Raw genomic sequence first — 22,195 nt, forward strand, 5'->3', positions numbered from 1 at the left:
AGGATTTGTTCATCTCTAAAAAGGAATAACACCACCTAATCATTCACGGCCAACAAGGTGCCAATATGGGTTATTGGCAACAAAATAATTTTCTATTCAAGAAAATCCCTAATTTGTTATATTTAAATATAGAATTTATTCCATGAAAATTGTAGTTCCAATTTCTAGCGAATCTAGCTCTAATGCCACGTGTAGTAATACAACAATAACAAAATTAAGCCTCAAGTCCCACTAGATGGGGTCAGTTATATGAATCATTTTTCGTCAATTTATGCAATCATGAACCATTTCTTTTGACAGATTCAGGAATATTAAATTCTTACTCACTATTTTCTCCCAAATTATTTTAGGTCTACCCAACCCCTTCTACTGTCCCCCATAGTAACTAACTCACTCTCCCTCACTAGTGCACTATGTGACCTATGTTGCAAGTGTCCATAGCATCTGAGTTGTCCCTCCCTTATCTTATCCTGTATAGGAGCTACACTTAACTTACTACAAGTATGCTCATTCCTTAATTTATCTTTCATTGTTATACCACTCATCCATCTAAACATAAAGCATTCTCATTTCGACAACTTTTACTTTTTGTATATTATGTTTCTTTGTCGCCCAACATTCAGATCTATAAAGCATAGCTAGTCTTATAGTTATCTTATAAAACTTCCCTTTCAATTTTAAGGGTATTCTATGATCACAGAACACACTTGAAGCACTTCTCCATTTTACCCAACCTGCTTTAACTCTATGCACTACATCATTTTCAATTTCTCCTTTAGCTTGCATAATAGATCCAAAGTATCGAAAGTTATGAGTTATTTATTTCTTCATCATCAAGTTTAACTTTGTCTCCAATATTTCTCCTATCACTACTAAAATTACATTTCATATATTCTGTCTTATTTCTACCTATCCTAAAGCCTCTAGATTTCAAAACCTCTCTCCATAATTCTAACTCGGTCTCTACTATATCCCTAGTTTTATCAATTAATACAATATCATTTACAAACAACATACACCATGGATTGAACGAGGACCCGAATCCTTCGATTGAAAAGACCAAAAAACAATAGCTAGAGCTTTTGCTTCCTCTCTACCATGATGGCTTATCAATGAAGCTAACTTTTTTATGCTTTTTATGGAATTAAATACAAAAGGGAATGGACCTAGCTTTTATAGAGTTAATGTTATATCTTAATTAAAACCTCTTCTCATCATGGATCTAATTAGGGTAAGACTTAATCTCAATTCGTATCATTTCATCTAAACTAACATTCATTGAAGTCCTTTCTATCATGAGCTTCAATTAGGATAAGGCTCTTACACATTCTACCACATTCGCGTATAAAGTGACCTAAGCTACTAGGATGCAGTATTTGTACAATCTATCATTCTCTTTTAAACCATCATCTACACCATTTCTACAAAATCAAAAACTTATAATTAGTATAAACCCACACATTAAAAAAGTGTGAACATGTTGCACTCGCTATCTATGCAAGAAAATAAATGAACAAATAAACAAGATACCAAACGATTTGATTTGATGAAGTTGCAAGCATTGTAAGACACTGATCACTACCATTCTTCCACTACCAATTTTTGGCACCACATAAAGCCAAACAAGGTCCATGACAATGAATACAAGCTTACCCGTTCATTTACTAGCACAGAATAAGTTTAATAGTTACAAAAATAAGTGTTTGGAAGAATCCAAAGTTTCCAATAGAAAGAAAGAAAGCAAGCAAATTCCTTTGACAATATATAACAGAGATTTAAGGACAACCAAGTCAGCATAACAGATCAGAGCAGGAGAAATGAAGAACATTTGCTTACATCTATTGAGTTACAACATCAATTTGCATAAATCACATTGTCCTAATTAGGCCTCATATGTCATGACCACCTTTATTTCCAGCTGAAACAGAAACAGCGGCAGCACCAGAAGCTGCAGAAGCACTCATGCCGTTGGATCCGGGCATGGCACATTCTGGAGATTTCTTGCCAAGGCTGTAAGGTGATGTGCTCATCACCCTGCATGATAAGAAAAGGCCATGAGTACTCAAATACTTGTACAATATTATTATCACATGTTTCAGCGTTTTAAATGAAACTGAAATCTGGGAGAGCCATCCCTGGAAGATAAATGGAAATTTTGTCATCTATAAAAAATTATAGATTCATCCCAATTAATAATTTATTTCCTAGGATATTGCGCAGACGTCAAGTTGGTTAGGCAGAAAACAGAAAAACCTGAAGGGCAATTTTCAGCACGAAAGTCCGAATCAACTACGGAACCCTTTAAAATTTGACTAGAGCCTTTATTATCATTTGAAGGCAGTACTTTCATATTGATAAGTATTACTAACCTGGCAGCATAGATTGGAAAGTTAAGCTAAGGAATCATTGACTCTTCGATCCTTTTAAAAAAACTGTGTTTGATGGTTTGGTGTTCGGACCTTGGATTTAAATTTTCAAGGATTTGAACAAGAAACTATACAAAATTGTATGGTGCTTCATTGAAATTCACATAAATCTAAATCTAAGCCCCAAAATCCGTGCTTCCAAACTCATCCTTAATGCCCTCCTAAATTTTTTATGGTCCTCCAGTTTTTTAAACAAATCTATGAAATCAACAACTTTATTACCTTTCCCTCCGCTTCTCTAAAAATCGGGCCAAGGATGCTTTGCGAGCCTGTGGGACAGCTGCAGAAAGAGAAAAAGTTTGAATGTTAATCTCAAACGGTGTTTATAGCAGACTGATCAGTAGTCCTATTGCCAATGGAAAGAAAGGCATACTAATTGGCAAATGAAAGAGAATATGTATCTGGAGAATAGTAAGTGCGCCTAGAGCATATAAGCCTACATTATTATTAAGGAATTTTAGGAATTTTCAGAAGTTGTTCAAACTATTCACAATATTCATGAATAACCTTGATTAATCAGATCATGTATAGCTATAAAAGGGTTGCATAGCCAACAAAATAATGTCATACCTGAAGGCATCATGGTTGTGGTAGCAACAGGTGCCACAGAACTGACAATATTTGGAGGTTCCAGCTTGCTAACTGGAGGGGTTGAAACTCCAGTGGATTTAGCTGCCATCAATTCATCACTGCTAGTAGATCCACTACCAGACTGAGGGCCAGGATTAGAAGAAACTGAAATGGGGCTTGAGAGAGCAGAGCAAGGCGGCGTATTTACGGATTGGTTCACAAGAACACCATCACCAGCTGCTATCTTTGCAGTAGGCGCCTGACCCTGAGCTTTCGAATGCATCATGTTGGAAGTCACGGAAGATCCATTGCGGGCCAATAACATAATAGCTTGAGCCTGGATCAAATAGACCCAGCATAAACACAAAAGGAAAAATAAAACAGGGCAAAAAGGCTGCTTCTATGCTCATCTACAGATCAAGTTATAAAATGAAACCAAAAAAGAGAGAGAAAATAAACCTTCTCAGGAGGGATATCATCATAAACATTCACCTCACCCGCATAAAAGATTGTCAATTGAGCAGGAGACCCACCAGCCTTAAAGTTGTTCCTAATAAATAAATCAATCTTGTTTCTCCGTCAAGAAATTCGCTTACAAATTACAACTAAATAAGTTTCAGGACGTCTTTTGATCTTGGTCAATGACAGAAATGATAGTTAGGATTACCTTTGTTCATTAAACCCGGCAATGGAGCCAACAGAGTGAATAGTTGAATGTGGTCCCGCGACAGGAATACCTCCGAGTAATTGTTGCTTCACGGCACCAACTGCCAAGTTCTGACCCGTGGTAGCAAAATGAGTCTTGAAAAAAGGGTTGCTCACAGAAAATGCAACTGTTTGATTGGAGCCCTGAAACAGCTTCGCATTATGAGGACGATGCACAGAATGCACATCATCCTGTGCAGAATAAGCAGCCATTGAAAAATAGGGGCCGCCTTGCCTATCTTGATTGAAGGTTTTCTAGAAAGCGAGAGAAATGGAAAAATTAAATGCAAATTTCAGATAAAAATACTGAAATTTCAGGATTTAAGAGTTCAGCTAATCAATTGAATTCGTTTTTGGACACCCACGAAATAAAATTCATTTGATTTAGTTTATAAAATTTGAAGGAAGAATTCATTTTTTATACACAAAAAACTGAAATGATACAAATCCCATCTGGTACCTGGGAATCTCTCTCTCTCTCTCTCTCTCTCTCTCTCTCTCTCTCTCTCTCTCATGAAGGGTTAAATAAAAAACCTGGATTTCAATGGGTGGGCGTCTGTGGCTGGGGTCAAATCCAGATGCAGCAAGGCGTTCAGATCCAATATTTTTTGTCCTGTCTTCTTGAGCAGCCTTAAGGGACATGAAATGAGGAAGCGCAGAGACCTTGTTGGAGAAGGGCCACTGTATCCCTGAATCTTTGATAAATGCTACAGATTTCAACAGTAAAGCAACAAACACTGCATTAGGTTAGCATATTTATCTAGTTTAGAAGAATCCACTTCAAATATGAATCACACAAACTCGTTTGCTACAAAATAAGCATGCGAAGACCTCAAATTATGAAAGATGTTCAAAGTTCAAGTGTACAGAGATGAAATGAAAAATCAAAGCAAAAAACAAGCAGTTTGAAATTTCCGTGGACAAATTATCTGCATAATAAATAATTTAAGAACTCGAATCACTGACTTGAACTGGATTTAGTAAACAATACTTACTATAAAGCTTAAAAGAAATAGTATAGAGCAGTTAATGTACGCTTAAACAAATATTTTTCCCCAATCTTGTAAAAAAACAAAAGAGTAATTAAATGGGATTAGTCCTATCCACTTTTAAATCCACCCCGTTCATGCATATATCGTGGTTTCAGTCAGCATCCGAGGACTAACAGCTAAACCAAAATTTCAGAGTATGAAAATAAAAGCAGAATGCAAAAGTAGTAATCAAAATTTCAGAACCAGAACTACATGATACCGGATTAAAATAACTCCTAAATAAGATAATCTATCGGCAACAAACGGAAAAAAAAAAAAAAAGCAAGCAAGCAAGAACAACAACAAAAGCAAACTATTCTAGCACTGTCAAAAGATCGACGACAGACAATTACCGGAGTCTTTGCCTCCATCAGTTGTCTCCTCCTTCACCACAACTAAGGAGTCTTTTAAATTCAAACCCATGAAATCTCTCTCCATTTCAGATATGTCACAAGACCAAGAACAAAAAGCAAACAAAGCCCAGCTGAAATTTCACAACTCTTTTTAAGATTCACAGATCAAAAAGCCTTCCCTTACAACCCAATCATCTCAGAGAAAGAGCAGAACCCTTATGCAGAGTGAGAGAGAGAGAGATAGAGAGAGGGGAAAGCCCTCACATCCGCCGATATGCTTCTAAGTGCAGCAAGAGAGAGAGAGAGAGAGGGAGGAAGAGAGATGGACAGGCCGATCTATTTCTATATTTATTTCTCGTGCTTTAGGTGATCTTGGGCAAACAGTTTTAAAAGTATGGGACATGTAATCTTTTTTATTTAATTTTATTATGTTTGTTGTTTATTATTATTATTTTGATAGCTCAATTAAAAATTTGTACGCATCATTATTTAAAACAATTAATATAAACAACGAAAAACTCAAAAATGAATTAAACTAATTATGAGTTTATTCTATAGCAGAAGCAATAATTATGGATGGATTACTAGACATATAATTTTTTTGCATAAGTAGTAATTATGGATGAGTTACTAGATATATAATATCTTTTCATCAAATTTGACAAAAAAAATAAAAACTTTACAAATTTTAAAAATCTCATAAACTTTACTAAGATTTTAAAATTTTTCATCTCTCTCCTAATATTTAATATTTGCAATGACTTATTCTTTAAAAAATTTATCTTTTATCAAATATAAAGAGAGATTTTTTTTAAAAAATCATAAATTACCCTGCAATTTTAATAAAAAGATTTTTAATTTTTATTTAATTAAAAATAAATATTTTTAATATAATAAAGTAATTTTTGAAAGTATGAATTTTTAGCACTCAATTTAAAATTATGTAAATTTATAAAGAAAAAAATTTACACTTCATTTAAGAACCAGATTTTCATGCCTCAAATTTAGACTCGTGTGATTAGAACAAAATATAGTATAATAGTTATATTAAATTAATATTTATTTTAAAAATTATTTAAAACAATGTAAATTTAAATATAAAACCAAAATTCTATTTTTTCAAATACTTATATTATATTATGTTTTGTCCATGTAATTTGAATTCAAGGCCCGCAATGCACGGATAAGAGAATAACTATAGATATTGATGAAACGAGGTGGATGGGAGTGACCGGTTTATCCGGTCTACAACCGGCTAGTCCGGTAACCCACCACGTGCGTGCAAATTTAGTTCTCCCAAGCACACCCAACCGTCGGTGGCACTGCCAGTGTGTGCTATCATCAAGTGAGGCTGTGGGAGTGCGCCGCGTGCCCACCGTAAAAGTGCAGTGATTTTCGTGCGTCCGTCCGCCGATTAATCGCGGGCATTGGTTGATGATTGTTTGAGAGAAAATGGCATGTGAGTGAGGTGGATTAAAGTCTCAATTCTACTCGTGATGTGGGACCACGGTGTTGTGCAATGAGTTCTCGTGAGAAGGTTGAAAATATCGTGAAAATTTGTGGGCCCTTCGGAGGGCATGAAAGCGCCGTGGATGATGACACGTGGAGGCAGATGTGGTCCTGTTACACACGCTGCCACAGATTTAATTAGGGGCGGTGCCACGAGTGGGCCTCATTGGAGAATGGAGGATACCCTCCCAAATCCCAATGTCTATATCCCATAGTGCTCAATTTTGAATTCTACGAGTGGTTTGCAATTTTTCTCTTATTCCCTCCTATGACCAAATTTTCTTAAGGGATAATTTTAACATTTTTTTAATATTTGAATTTACAAAAAAAAAATTTCAAGTGAGAAGGAAAAAACTTTTTGGGAAAAAAATGTAGAAAAAATTACCTTATTATTTAAATATTTAAAAATTTAATATATAGGTTATGATGATCTTCTCGCTCATATAAAATACTAATATAAAAAGACATCCATCCCAAGCAAGAGGAATTGACATGTTCACCATTTTAAGGCATAAACAGCATCAATTTTATCAAATTCTTGTGTATGTTTAGCAACTCCAAATATGATAACAAATGCAATACAAGCTACCCCTGGACGCAAGCTCGGGTGATAAGGACGGAGTCCTGAGGGCGGCTTGCACAGTGGAACGGGGGTTCAAACCCTGTTTGTTGAGTGCATATCCGCGATTTACTCCTACACGTGTGGAGGGCACCGTGCGTGCAAGCGTGGGAATAGTCTAAAGGAGGGAGTGACACCCAATGATCCTAGGACACTCGACATAATCAAAAAAAGAAAAAAAAAACAAATGCAATACAAGCTTATTGGAGTGGATAATCTTGAAGCTTCCTTTTGTGCTTAAAACTAATCACAAAATAGAATGGTAATTTGAGGATGCATATTAGCTCCCAATTGTAGAAGTTCCAACAGCTCGATGGGAAGAGTAATCCAAACAAAAGTTTGCCCATGTTAAGATGTACAAGTATAAATACTAACATTAAAGGATATCTTCTTATTAAGCAATTTGTTCTCTCTTTCAAAGGTAGTCCTTCGATTCGTTCACCAACTAGAAATCATAATATATATTAATATTTGAGGTCAGATGGAGAGAAAGTTTCTTAATAGGTTCATTCACGATCTATTAATATTGGAGGTCAAATGGAGAGAGAGTTTCTCAATATATTCAATAGAATGTGTTGCACTGTCGGTATGATTGAATTAATCAGCACTAAATAAGGAAAGCAAGAACTAGTCATCAACAATATTAACTATTGGTGTGCTCTAAGCCTCGATTGCAAGATCACCCCTTGCAAGTCTTTCTTTTGATAAGAACCTAAGATGTGAATACACGGGATTCTTTATATTCTTTGAGCATCAAGCCCCCAAATTTTGAAGAACTTATCACATGGTCAACTCATAATCTTTCTATTTTATTGGTAAAAGGGCCTACCATACTCCTCTCCAAATTACTTTTAATAAAATTTTATTTATTGAATATGAAAACAATGTTTACTAAATATGAAAACAATTTAATTACTTAAAAAAACATAAAGCCTAAAATTTGATAGTCCTATTTGACAAAAATCAACCACAAAGCCTATAATGTGAGTCCTATTTGACAAAAATTTAAAATTAAAAATTACCCTATATTTAATTTATACAAAATTAAAATCTCGTCTGTGTCCTAAATTCCAATGTAACAACTCATCTGTGGTAACTTGAGCCGCCAAAATCTTTTTCCTCTTTATACAACACGAGAATAAATCCTAACATGATATTTGTAAGGAGTCTTTAATATTGAAAATTTTTAATTAAATTAGTATAAGTGACAAAAAAAAAAAACTCTTCACCCTCAAATTTTTAATTAAATTAGTATAAATAGAAGAAATTTAGGGGAAAAAAAAAAAACACTCTTTTCTTAAATCTGATGTAATAGCATTCTAGGTGACCTTTAGGATCAAAAGGAGCTAATCAAGTTTTGCTAGGGTCTAAGAAGCTATATGAAGTTGGTTGTGTTATTAGATCAAAGAGGGGTGAATAAAAAATGATTGGAACTATTATGAATTGCAAAAGTTCACCAACAAAATGTGCTTAATTAAACAAATCATTTGAGCCTATTACAGCTCCAATGCTTTACAAAAAAAAAGACACTGATGTTTGGAAACCCAAATCAAATGCAAATATTGCACTTGTTAGTCAAAGCAATTCCAATATTGGCATCTTTTGAATCCATTGAAGTCATGACATTCCTCTTTGATATGAGCTTAGACTTCAATGATACAAAAGAAAAAATAAATAAAAGAGCAGAGGATTTGTTCTGAAGAAAATAATAGTTCTTATTTCAGTGAATGTCAACGTGAACACATAAGCTATACAGGGGGTGGTATTTAAATGCATATACATAATGTAATTGTATATTATGAATCCCATAAATTCGTCGATGGTTTACTTCAGAATTACATTCTGTCTGAAACCGTCGATATAACCATCATGGATAGGATCAATCATCATGGATGATGATAGTCAATTTTCAACTAGTTTTTTCACACCCAGAACCTTGCATGATTTAAAACAACAAAGGAATCAAAGAGAAACTCACAAAGTATGTATCGTTTAAGAGTATGGTATCAATGTACAAGATTCCAATATTTTCAACTATCATACAACGAATAGGATTGTTTTATAAAATATGATGAATGAAAATTTTGATTTGTTTAAATACAAACACATAATCAACAAGATGTATGATATGGATTACAGACATGGAGGAAATATTTTGACATTGCCGCAAAGTCAAAATCATCTTGTGTGTTACCACTATTTTTTTTACTATCTGAGCAACAAAACTGTTAAAATAAAAAAAAAAACAAAACAAAAACAAAAAAAAAAAAAAAACAAAACAAAACAAAAAAACTGTTAAAATAAGAATGTAAGAATGCTACAAAGAAAAAAGCAATCTTATGGTACAATGAATAAGAGCATGTATGACATGCACTATTTTTTGGAAAAGGAAATAAAAGTGGCAAGAATTCATCCCTTCAAATATATATATATTTTACCCCCAGGTGTGGTTCAAGTGGTAGTGTGGGTTGCGGGAGTGCCTCTCACGAGATCAGGTGTTCAAACCCTCCCAGGTTCGTTTCCATCCCTGGATTCCTGAAATTTACCTCCTTTTGGAGTTATGGGGTCGGTTTCAAGGGGCGCGAGATTAGTCATGTGAATCGTAAAACGGACACGTGAAAACCTGGTGTATAATCCAAAAAAAATATATATATTTTTTTTTACGAACATTTAAACTTTCTTTAATTTGAATGTCAGCATAGATATGGGTTGTCTCCCTTCATTGCATTTGTAATCTAATGATAATATTGCCTTATTTGCATCAAAGTTATCTTCTTCGTTCACATTCTATCTTTCTAATTGATAGCGCTATCTTTTAGTAAGAAAAACTAGGAGACATGAGCTATTTGCATGATATTTCACATAAAAAATTTTCTTGTACATCAACAAAACAATAGCATAAATAAAGGAAGTGCTGTAATGATTCAATTTGTGTGGAGGTGCCATGTCTTTTTCTCATCATGCAAGTTAAAAGCAAATTCAAAGGGAAATTAACTTTGGATTCAGAATCATGACTTAATGAAGATTAAAAAAAAAAAAAAGTTATCAAGGAATCTTGGGACAAACAATTATATGGGCTGGTTTCATTCTTTCAGTATGCATGTGAAGATGACAAGTGATTAATTTGTGGTTGGCTACAAAGCATGACTAGAACAAGAAACAAATGCAGGAACTAAGCAATAATTCTTGTCCTAATATAATTAAGAACATTAAAGCTTGGAAAGAAAAATAAATATTTTTATTTTTGAGTCATGCATGTGGGAGCCAAGTATAATATTAATGAAAGGCCAAGCAAACCATAATAATAAGTAATGCAAGTTTTTAAAAATAAGTAAAATAACATAAGATTATTATTTTTAATTAAGAATAATCTTGTTATTAATATGTATTTACAAGTAGATATGACTATCATATTAATTTATGTTAAAATTTTATTATTAATTAAATTAAAATTTTTAATTTGTCTAAAGTTAATTTAAATTAATAGATGGTTCTTCTTCATCCAAAATTAAATTAAATTTTATGTCATAATATACAATATAATAGTATATGATTTTTTTAATTATTTTTGACTAAAAATATTAATATTTTCTAATTAAAAATTTAATTGATAATTACTTTAATTATTTTTTAAAATATAAATATTTTCTATTAAGTAAAATAATATAATATCATTTTTAATTAACAATAATATTTTTATTAAAGTCATTTATAACATATGATCGTGACATTAATTCATATTAAAAAGTACTAATTAATAAATTTAAAAAATTAACTTATTTAATGTTAATTAAAATTAATAGATATTTTTTTTTCATAATTGAATTATATTTCATCAATAACTAATATGTTATAATACATAATAAATAATAAAAGATTTACTTTCTAACGTATTTTAAATTAAAAATAGTAATTTTTATAATTATAAATTTAATTAATAATCATACCATTATTATTTTAATTAGAATTTACATATTTTCATTAGGTAAAAATAAAATAATATTATTATTTTTAAATTAACGATAATTTTGCTCTTAATCTATATTTATAATTGTCATACTAATTTATATTAAAATAATGTCATTAATTAAATCAATATTTTAATTTTTCATTTAATGTTAATTTAAATTAATAGATGGTTCTTCTTTTTCATCAAATAATTGAATTATGTTTCATTTATAATTAATATGTTATAATACATAATAAATCAATATATTTTTATTTTCTAATGTATTTTTTTAAACTAACAAAATTTTCATTAAAATTCATTATATTTATAAAATTTATCCTCACTTACGAATAGTGTCACTTATAAGTGGTCAAAAATTTATCTTTTATTAGTTATCAAAATTCACTTAAAAGTTCTTGCAAAAGTGGTTTAGTAAAACACTTTTGCAATAAGTGCTTGTCATAGTATAAGCCAAAGTCATATACTATCATGTATTTTACTCGATCATTCAATTATTCAAAGTCATGGTTGGTAAATATTGAACTTTGTATTTGCTACTGATTATTTTAAAAAATTATTTTATATATTTTTATAAATAATGACTCCAAAGGGTTCCTAGATACTCTTAACCAATGACATAACATATCAACTTCTCTACCTTTTTCAACTCAACATCAAAATTTTATCAAGTTTTTTTAAAAACTAATAAGATTAATTATTTTATAAAAAATTTTAGTTCACTTTAGAATATGGATTCCAACCATTCAATGTAAAATAAAAATTAATTTATTTTAAAAATAGGTAAAAATAGTCGGTGGTTTTTTTAATTTGTTTATAGATAGATATTTGCAATAGTTAGTTCGATTTTTAATACCATAATAATTACACTCATTTTCTGAAATATATTATATTATATTAGAGGCTAAAAGACACTCACCTCCTTTGAGGTTTATAAAAAGACAAAGATCTCCCCTGAGATTTCAAAAATATCATAGATTTTCCCTGAGATTTGTCAAAAAATTAGAACCTAATACAAATAAAAAGTATACTTTAGGGCGAAATTCATTAATTAATCGATAGACAAGGGCATGAGGAATACTAACTCTTTCAAAAATATTAGAGATTTCCCTTGAGATTTGTCAAAAAACATAGAACCTAATACAAATAAAACATATACTTTAGGGCGAAATTCATTAATTAATTGATAGACAAGGGCATGAGAATACTAACTCTAAGTTCCAATTGGATCATTATGAAGATTCGAGAAAGACGTGGAAAGAACGATTTGTCTTTATCTAGAGTCCACACATTATAAAATACCGCGTTAGCACTTGGGCCCATACGACTAAAAAGTAAAGATAGGTGCAAACCCACATTTTCATTAATTAGTTGAGACGACAAGAATAACAATGTGGTTTTGCCCTAAAATATACTATAAGAATATAATTGAAAAAAATTAAAACATCGAGGGGTTGACGTTCGATAATATCTCTAAACTATAAGAATGTAAAGTAAATTTAGCCTAACTTTTTTATAAATAAATATTTACGTTGAATTAAAATTTTTAAATTTAAAAATATTGCCAAAAAAAAAACATAAACTTCGCCTCACCAAACTTATTATTATTATTATTATTAATCTTAAAAAATATTATTATCTTTTTCCTAAATTTTTTAGTGTCCATTATCTTATATTATATTATATTAAAATTCAAAGGATGGATAGTCCCATAATACACACATTTAAGAATTCCTAAAGGTGCAACAATAAAAATCCAAAAGAAACAATGGCATGAGTGGCTCTTTCCCATACACCCAATTAGTTTACTAATTTTTTCCTTATCGTTTTCTCCGGAGTCTACACGCCTTCCCAGGTCATTTCCCATGTGCTCTTTTTCCTTCCTTCCTCGACCCACCTGCCCTTTCATCTCCACTCTTTTTAAAATGCCATCTCCCTCACGCGCTTTTAATACCCTATTTTTATACAGTATTTTCAGCTATAAAAAATAGAAAAATAAGTACAGGACAGCTCAAGGTGGACTTTAATTAATATTACTTAAGCTGCCTAATTAGTATATTAATCCTTCATCATTATGGACCCAAATTATAATTAATTGCATGTCGCCCTCCCGCTGTCTGAAAATTAGTTCATGCTTAACTCATGCCGTGCCTATGTTTATAATAGTCAACAGCAAAACAGACCATTATCAACACCGTGCTTTTAATATTTGATGGGCACATCAATTTCAAGCACAAGGTGTTCTTTACATCTTAAACATCATTATCGTCAACATATTGTTTCAATATTTTAAATTGAAAGTATAGCGCAACACATGTTGGGAGAGGCATTGTGCTAATAAATTAAGAGGGTGTTTGGCTAATTGTCCACTTAAAAATGACTTTTTTTTTTTAAAAGTATATTATGTTGAGGAAAAGAGTTACTCTTTCAAAGGAATATTTTTTGTTTACTTTTTCTTTAATTAAGATTCGTAAAATCAATAAAAAAAAAGATTTTAGAATTTGATATAATGTGGGTATTGTTTTATAATTTTTTTTTATAATACACACAAACATGTACAATTCTAATAGAATCGTTTAATAATAAAATAAAAATAATAATGATAATTCTTTTTTGATATTTGTTACGGAACTAGTAAATAGAAGAAAACACAATAGAAGAAAACACTCTTAATTGGATAAATTCACGGAAAATAATTCAGATAGTCAACCTCACTTAGTAAAATTTAAGACTTTTTGTTGTTATTGTAAGTATTATGGAACTAGTAATTTCTCCAATAAAATTTTTTTCCATCTTTTTTCCATTAGACCACATGCCAATCTGTCAACAAAACAAAGAAGAGGCCTATTGAGATGTCGTGGACTGACCACTGGCGCATATTTCTTATGCTTAAATCAGAATAAGAGTGAGAGGAGAGATCATCGAAATTAAAATAGTAGACAATAGTAAGTAATAATCACAATCAAGCAAACAATAAACGAAAACAATACCAACAATAGATTTTTGTAATATTTTGTGTGATTATTATTAATAAATAATTAGAAAATCAAAATCAAATATCAATAACAATAATTAGAATAAAAATTGAAAATTATTATTATTATTTAGCTAAAAATGGTTTGGTGCCAAATTCTTTTTCCTACAGACATAATAGTTCCCTACTCCAGATTAACTACTAGGCAAAGTAGATGTTGATCCGAATATGACACCCAAAAGAAGGAGGAGATGTTGAATTGGATTTATCAATCAAAATTAGTGAGATTAGAGAGACTTATGTTGTGTCAAGCACCTCACTTGTGCCAAACATCAATATTACAACTATCGCTATTGAATATATAAGCAAACTGGAGTAATGAAGAAACTAATAAGCAAAGACAACAATAAAAAACTATACAAGAATTTACGAGATTCGATAAAGAATTACCTACATTTTTGGGCGCCAACGATTAATCCACTATTTCCAAAAAATTACAACTTAGTCAAATTTCAAACTACCAATAGTAATTAGAAATACCCTAAAGTGCAAATACAATTTGTAACTCAACAAAGTGGGAGAGCAATTTACAAATGGTGAGGGAAACTCCTTATATACCCTCAAGGTAAAGGTTTTAAAAAACTTTCCCATCAATGTGGGACTAAAAATTAACAAATATCTACCTTGACAATAAATTTAACAAATTTTTCAGTCACAAACATTCTTTAGAGTTCCACATCATTGGTGTCTTCCAAAAGTATTCAGACTTGCAGGATATTGATTAAGTCCAAACAATGTTTGAATTTGATTGTCGTCACAACCTTGGTCAATATATCTACGGGATTCTTAGTTGTAGCAATCTTCTGAAGAAGTATTTTGCCTTCATTAATTATGTCTCGCATAGAGTGAAATCGAATGTCGATGTACTTCATTCGTGCATGGTAGACTTGGTTCTATCAAATGAATAGCACTCTGGCTATCACTAAATACAATAATGTGCTTTTGAACAACTCCCAAATTTCCAAGTAAATTTTGCAACGAAATAACTTCCTTAATAGCCTCTAAAGCTGCCATGTACTCTGCTTCTATTGTAGACAAAGTAATAGTAGACTATAAGATAGTCCTCCAACTCACTGGAGCAATAGTAAATGTAAATACATATTCAGTAGTTGATGGACATTTATCCAGATCACCTGCAAAATTAGAATCCACATATTCAACAACATGTTGATTAATAGTATTATTTTTCTCAAATACTATATCAACATCAATAGTCTTTATAATGTATCATAAAATCCATTTCACAACTTACTAATGTCCTTTACCCGGATTATGCATATACCTGCTCACCATGCTAACAGCTTGTGAAATATCAAGTCTTATACAAATCATTGCATACATTAGACTACCAACTGCACTTGCATAAGGAACTTGCAACATATACTTATGTTCCTTATCTGAATTAGGAGATAAAGATGCACTAAGTTTGAAGTGAGGAGCAAGTGGAGTGCTAACTGGTTTTGACTGCTTAGACATGCCAAAATTTTGCACTACCTTCTTCAAATACTATTTCTGAGTCAAACTAACTCTCCCTCTCACTCTGTCTCTATATATCTCCATGCCAAATATATTTTTGCTTCACCAAGATCTTTCATCTCGAACTCTTGATTTAACTGACCTTTCAATTTGTTGATTTCTTTTCTGTTCTTTAAATCTATCAACATATCATCAACATACAAGAGTAAATATATAAAATATCCATTTTTTAGGCTGTGAAAATAAACACAATAATCATGTTTATTTCTTAATTTACTTGTGACCCATCATAAACTAATGAAATCGTTTGCACCACTATCTTGGAGATTGTTTTAAACCATACAACAATTTTTCCAGTTTGTATACCCAATTTTCTTTTCCAACAACCATAAATCCATCTAACTGAGTCATATAGATTTCCTCTTCCAAATCACCATGTAAAAATGCAATTTTTACATCGAGTTGAACTAGTTCAAAATCAAATTGTGCTACAGAAGCCAAAAAAAATTTGAATGGAAGAATGTTTAACAACTCGAGAAAATGCCTCATTATAATCAATACCTTCCTTCTGTGCATAGCCCTTAGCTACCAATCTAGCTTTGAGATTAACATTATTTGCATCTAAAAATACTTCTTTCTTTGCATAAACCCATTTGCAACCAATTGCTTTCACCTTTGGGCAGCTAGGCTAGCTTCCAAGTTTGATTCTTATGTTCAGATGGATTTTCTACAATGCATTTATCATGTTCAAAAGAAACCCTATACCCTCTATCACATAATTGACTTAAGCTCAAAAGATTACGCTTTAAACCACCCACAAGCAAAACATTATCAATAACGAGAGAGGGATCCTTACCAATCTTACCTACTCCGATGATCTTCCCTTTGGCATTGTCTCCAAAAATCCTCAATCCTTTGGTGTGATGGAATCGAATTTAACTTTGTCACCCGTCATATGCCTCGAGCATCTGCTGTCCATATACCATTTGTCTTTGGTGGAGGAAGACCAGAAACATACATGCAAGAAGGATTTAAGTAACTACTTTTGGTACCCAAATTTTCTTAGGTCCTTTGGGGTTAGTACCCGATTCTCCCTTGACTTTCCAAACCATCTAAGTTTTAGTGTCCTTATTTTTGAAAGGACAATCGAATTTAATATGCCCTCTCTTCTTGCATTTAAAACATGTGGTATGCCTATAGGAATCTTTATAGGGAATATATGATTTTGGCTCCTTTACAAAACATCCCATGTAAAGATTTTTCTATTTTAGGTTTTCCTTTCCATTAAAACCAAGACCTTCCTTGTCTAAAGATTTTCTTCGAACACCAAGGAGTTTTTCAAAGTTGTTTTGGCCTTTAATAAATTCGTAGATAATGTTGGAGTCATCTTCTAGTTTTCTTTCCAAACTCTCAATTTTTAATTCCTTTTCTTTCATCAAAGCAAAATGAAACTCTTTTTGATTTTCCAAAAACTTTGACAAATCTTTAAGTTTATTTTTCAAAATCTGTGTTTTTCTTAGACATTTTCTCAAGCACTTTAATAACATGAAGATATATTGTTAAGGATTTATGTGACGCCCTGAACTCCCGAAGTGGGGTCCGAGTGCCACGTGTTCCAATCACCTATATCTGGTACCATAATTAACATGCACGCAGTGGAATATAAATAAATGACCTCAAATAAATGCCAGAGTTCAATACAACAACCCAAAAACAAACACTACAACATTTAGATATCCGTATCCACAACCAGTATTTAAAACATAACCTAGTACAAATATATCTGTATATATATTCCAATATCTCACAATACCCCAAAAAGAAACCACCAAAAAGAATCCCAGCCTAGGCCTTCAAACCCGATCTCCAGAAGAACCTGAAAAGTTGTTAATCCACTAGGGTGAGACATTTCTCAATAAGGGTGGAATAAATTATAACAGTGTGTGACAAATGAGTTTTAATATTTATATATCAAAATAAATCGCTTCTAATATAACATCAATAAAAAGTGAGAAAATGTATCATTAATAACATCACTGACTTCTAATATCATACACACACATCCAATATGCACAAGTACCTAATTTTTTTATGCAGGTGAAAGTCCCCAAGGATAGGGAAGATTACCCGCCTATACAAGTAGCTTTCTTCTGCTCTAGTACCTAAAAGATATCTACCAGAGCACTCACTTTACTCGGTAAGCCCTTAAGTGGAGGATTACCTCACCGTCAGTATACACATTTTTATTATTTTAAAGGCGAAAGTTTCCGAGGATCGAGATGTCTACCCGCCTATACAAGTAGCATCCCTTTGCACTGATAATAAGAAACTACCTAGCAGAGCACTCGCCTTTCTCAGCAAGCCCTCGGTGATATGTTTACCTCACCGCATGCACACACATGCATTCACAATATGTTATATCATTATTATTATGCTATAATTAAATTTACATGCGCACAACACATCCACATAGGAATCATGCATCTCAAACTTCGTCTTCCAATGTCCTCAGTATGTGGCCCACACAGAGCAACTGCGTACATATCAGTACGTGGCCCACACAGGCACCTACGTACTTCTTATCTACATATGACTCACACAGGCATCACTACCCACACATGGTACATAACATGGCCCACACAAGCGCCACCATCCACACAGGATACATAACATGACCCACATAGGTGCCATTATCCACACAGGATGTAACGTGGCCCACATAGGCACCACTATTCACCAATATCCAATCCCCATGACCTACCCATTGTACATTAGTAGAACAAGCTCCTCGACCTGCCAATGCCCTACCCCATATAAATGACAATATGACGAGCTCCTCGACCTGCCAACGTCATATCATGATTTATATCTAGGCAATATAACAACCTCCTCATGCCAACGTTATATTGAGATGCATATGAATAACCACACCAGTTATTTCACATTGACGCATCAATGCAATTCCACATAGGAATCCAAAAGATCAACACATTCCCACATAGTAGTCCAATAGATCAATGCATTTCCACATGCAAATCCAAATACTACAGTAATTCATATTCAATTTATTAGGAAAAATTGTTCCCATATCACACGAATTTAATATCATATGCAATTATCCCCAATATGAACCTTAAACAAAATCATCATATTCCAATACTCAAGTTGTTCTAAAAAAAATCATATAGATAAATTAAAAATTTTATATGCTCGTAAATAACCAGTTCATCTCAATAAAATATTAATATAATTTTATTCCCCTTTACCCGATTTCCTGAACCACGCCTGCAGGATGCCCAAAATTATACTCACGACGCTTACCCGAACCCTGATTCAATCAAATCAACCCCAATAAAATATTATTTTAACCTTTCCTAGTTTACAATAATTAAATAAAAATTAATTTCTAAATAACTCATTTATCCTAGTTTTGGGGCTATGCCTACAACGACCCCATGAGAACTCTGCTCCGCTAGACTTGTAAAGAACCATCCCTAGATTCTCTGTCTGATCGCCAATTTGGTTTAAAATTTAAGAAAATTTGAGGTAAAAGTGAGAATTTGCCTTACCCCAGGAGATATGCTTACGTCGCTCTTATGACAAATCCACTTCAGTAGAAATGTCGGTGGTGGAGAATGGAGCCAAGTGGTATTCTCCAATTTTCGATCGGCCGAATATTTGTTGAGAAATTGAGGAGAGAGGTGAACGGAGGAGTGAGGAAGAAAAAAAAAAAAAAAAAGGTGGACGCAGGCTAGTGTTGTCTTCGCAGGAAAATAGAAGAAAGAAGAAGTCTTCCTGAAACTTGGACACATAAATTATAATATGCTTATATATCGTATATTATAATATTATTCTTTTATATACTTATATATATATATACACACACACACACACACACACACACATAATCCTCAAATTTCTTAATTTAATTAATTTTCTTAATATTAATTAATTAATTATTATTATTAATAATTTTTTTAAAATTAATATATATTTTTTTGTCGTTACATTCTCCCCTTCTTATAAAATTTCATCCTCGAAATTCGCTAATCAATCCTTTTTCAGAACTCTAAAATTACTTAATCATCATTATACCATAGATTTAATATACTCCACAATTCTAAGTAAGCATATGAATCTAAAATCAAATCAATCTTTAATGTAAAATCATACCTGCTTTTGCACCACAAGCAATATCCTTGTCAGCCGGAACCATGGTATACACATGCGCCGGACCACCACAAGGCAGTGGCTCATTGCTAATCAGGAGCGGGTGCGTTGTTCAGTAGTCCCCAACAATCTCAGGCCATGTGGTCGTATCTGCCACACCGATAGCACTTAATGTTCTTGGCTAGGCATTCTCCCCAATGCCTTAACTTACAACGAGCACAATAGGGAGGTGACGAATCGCTCTGATGTCCTCGATCACCTCTATCAGATCTCTATCCCCCAACATACCTATCCCTCTTCCACGAGCCCTGTCTGGCATCATCATAAAAACTGGGAGGCATAGGCCTCTTCCTCTGCTCTGCCATCTCTGCACTCCTCTGCAAACTCAATTCTGCCACGGTGGCTCTATCCACCAGCTCTTAAAAGCTCCACACCTTCAGGACTGCCACTTGTTCGTGAATTTTTGGTTTCAATCCCCTCTCAAACCACCTCGCCTTCTAGAACTCATATGGAACCATAAAAGGTGCAAAACGGGAGAGCTCCATGAACTTCGCAGCGTACTGCTGCACAGTAAGTTGCCCCTGAGTCAGGTGGAAGAATTCCTCTTCCTTTGCAGCCCTAGTGGTGGCAGGGAAGTACTGATCGTAGAAAAGCTCCTTAAATTGACTCCAAGTCATATCCGTGGGTACTACCTGTTGTTCCTTTAGTGGCTTCACTGCTTGCCACCAGCGCTCGGCCTCCCCTGTTAGCTTAAAGGTAGCGAAGAGAACCTTATGTGCCTTAGTGCAAGATAACACTGCCAACATTTTCTCCATTTCTTGCACCCAACTCTCTGCTACAAGTGGGTCAACACCGCCTGCAAATGCAGAAGGTTTCAGGCGAGTAAATTAGTCAATCGAGCAGCCCTAGTTTACAGGTGGGCAGTTCTATCCTTCAGAGTCTCGCCTAATTTCTTCCCGAACTTGCCGAGCTAGACCCTGCAGTAAAGTGGACATATCGATCTCTCCTACACTGGTAGCTCCTACATCATTCTCCCCTCTAGCATCAATGTCCTTTCCCTTTGAATCCATCCTATGGACAGGACAAAAGCAAATTTAGAACCTTCATATCACATTAGGTACAAGAACAAAAAATCAGTTTAACATTTAAATCCTCAATTAAAACATCAAACAACCAGCTTATCCCCAAATCAACCTAACTCTCAAGTTCTAATTCTGAGTTCCAGTCTTTCTACTCAGAAACATCACCGTCAACGGATTTACCGTATCAAGGGATTTTTGTCTCTAAGCTAGATAACAAAACTCAAAATCTCCTATCAACATCCTAATCTACCCATTCCTATCCTTATCCTTATTCGTACCTATACTCTGGTATTAATCAATCCTAAAGTTTGCAGAATCTATAACCTAATGCTCTGATACCACAATGTGAACCCTCGAACTCGTCAAGTGGGGCCCAGGTGCCACGTGTTCCAATCACCTATATCTGATACCATAATTAACATGCACGCAGCGGAATATAAATAAATGAGCTCAAATAAATGCCAGAATTCTATATAACAACCCAAAAATGAACACCACAACATCCAAATATTTGTATCCATAACCAGTATTTAAAACATAGTCCAGTACAAATATATATATATATATATATATATATATATACGTATATATATATATCAGTATCTCACAATACCCTATAAAGAAACCACAAAAAATAATCCCAGCTTAGGCCTTCAAACCCGATCTCCAGAAGAATTTGAAAAGTTGTTAATCCACTAAGGTGAGAGACTTCTAAGTAAGGATGGAATAAATTATAATAGTGTTTGACAAATGAGTTTTAATATTTATATATCAAAATAAACCACTTCTAATATAACATCAATAACAACTGAGAAAATGTATCATTAATAACATCACTGACTTCTAATATCATACACACACATCCAATATGCACAAGTACTTAATTTTTTTATACAAGCGAAAGTGCCCGAGGATAGGGAAGATTACCCGCCCATACAAGTAGCTTTCCTCTGCTCTAGTATCTAAAAGATACCTACCAGAGCACTCACCTTACTCGATAAGCCCTCGGGTGGAGGATTACCTCACCGTCAGTATACACATTTTTATTATTTTAAAGGCGAAGGTTTCCGAGGATCGGGATGTCTACCGGCCCACACAAGTAGCATCCCTTTGCATTGATACCAAGAAACTACCTAGCAGAGCACTCGCCTTTCTCAGCAAGCCCTCGATTGTATGTTTACCTTACCGCATGCACACACATGTATTCACAATATGCTATATCATTATTATTATGCTATAATTAAATTCACATG

The 22,195-nt window shown here is 33.2% G+C and overlaps 1 protein-coding gene across 2 annotated transcripts; it reads right to left on the reverse strand.

Annotated features, from left to right (window-relative positions):
- Positions 1-1,632: 1,632 nt before the first annotated feature.
- LOC131152618 (protein TIFY 6B-like) lies at positions 1,633-5,473 on the reverse strand. 2 transcript variants are annotated; one of them, XM_058104369.1, is made up of 7 exons: positions 5,086-5,473; positions 4,236-4,408; positions 3,664-3,845; positions 3,456-3,546; positions 2,997-3,333; positions 2,649-2,706; positions 1,633-2,034 (listed from the first exon to the last, which is right to left on the reverse strand). In XM_058104369.1, the coding sequence occupies exons 1-7, from the start codon at positions 5,168-5,170 to the stop codon at positions 1,890-1,892; spliced, it is 1,071 nt and encodes a 356-aa protein (XP_057960352.1). In that variant the 5' UTR covers positions 5,171-5,473; the 3' UTR covers positions 1,633-1,889. The 2 variants fall into 2 exon arrangements, with proteins under 2 accessions (XP_057960352.1, XP_057960351.1); XM_058104368.1 differs by having other exon boundaries at positions 3,664-3,956; positions 5,086-5,459.
- Positions 5,474-22,195: the final 16,722 nt, after the last annotated feature.

This window comes from Malania oleifera, chromosome 4 (genome assembly GCF_029873635.1).
Source record: "Malania oleifera isolate guangnan ecotype guangnan chromosome 4, ASM2987363v1, whole genome shotgun sequence".
Classification (NCBI taxonomy): Eukaryota; Viridiplantae; Streptophyta; class Magnoliopsida; order Santalales; family Ximeniaceae; genus Malania; species Malania oleifera.

Excerpts from the sequence above, each read along its gene's own strand:
- LOC131152618 (XM_058104368.1), bottom strand. The coding sequence starts at position 5,170 with ATGGAGAGAGATTTCATGGGTTTGAATTTAAAAGACTCCTTAGTTGTG. Across the intron at positions 3,334-3,455 it reads ATGATATCCCTCCTGAGAAG|GCTCAAGCTATTATGTTATT; the intron begins GTTTATTTTCTC and ends TATTTGATCCAG. Across the intron at positions 2,707-2,996 it reads CACAACCATGATGCCTTCAG|CTGTCCCACAGGCTCGCAAA; the intron begins GTATGACATTAT and ends CTCTTTCTGCAG.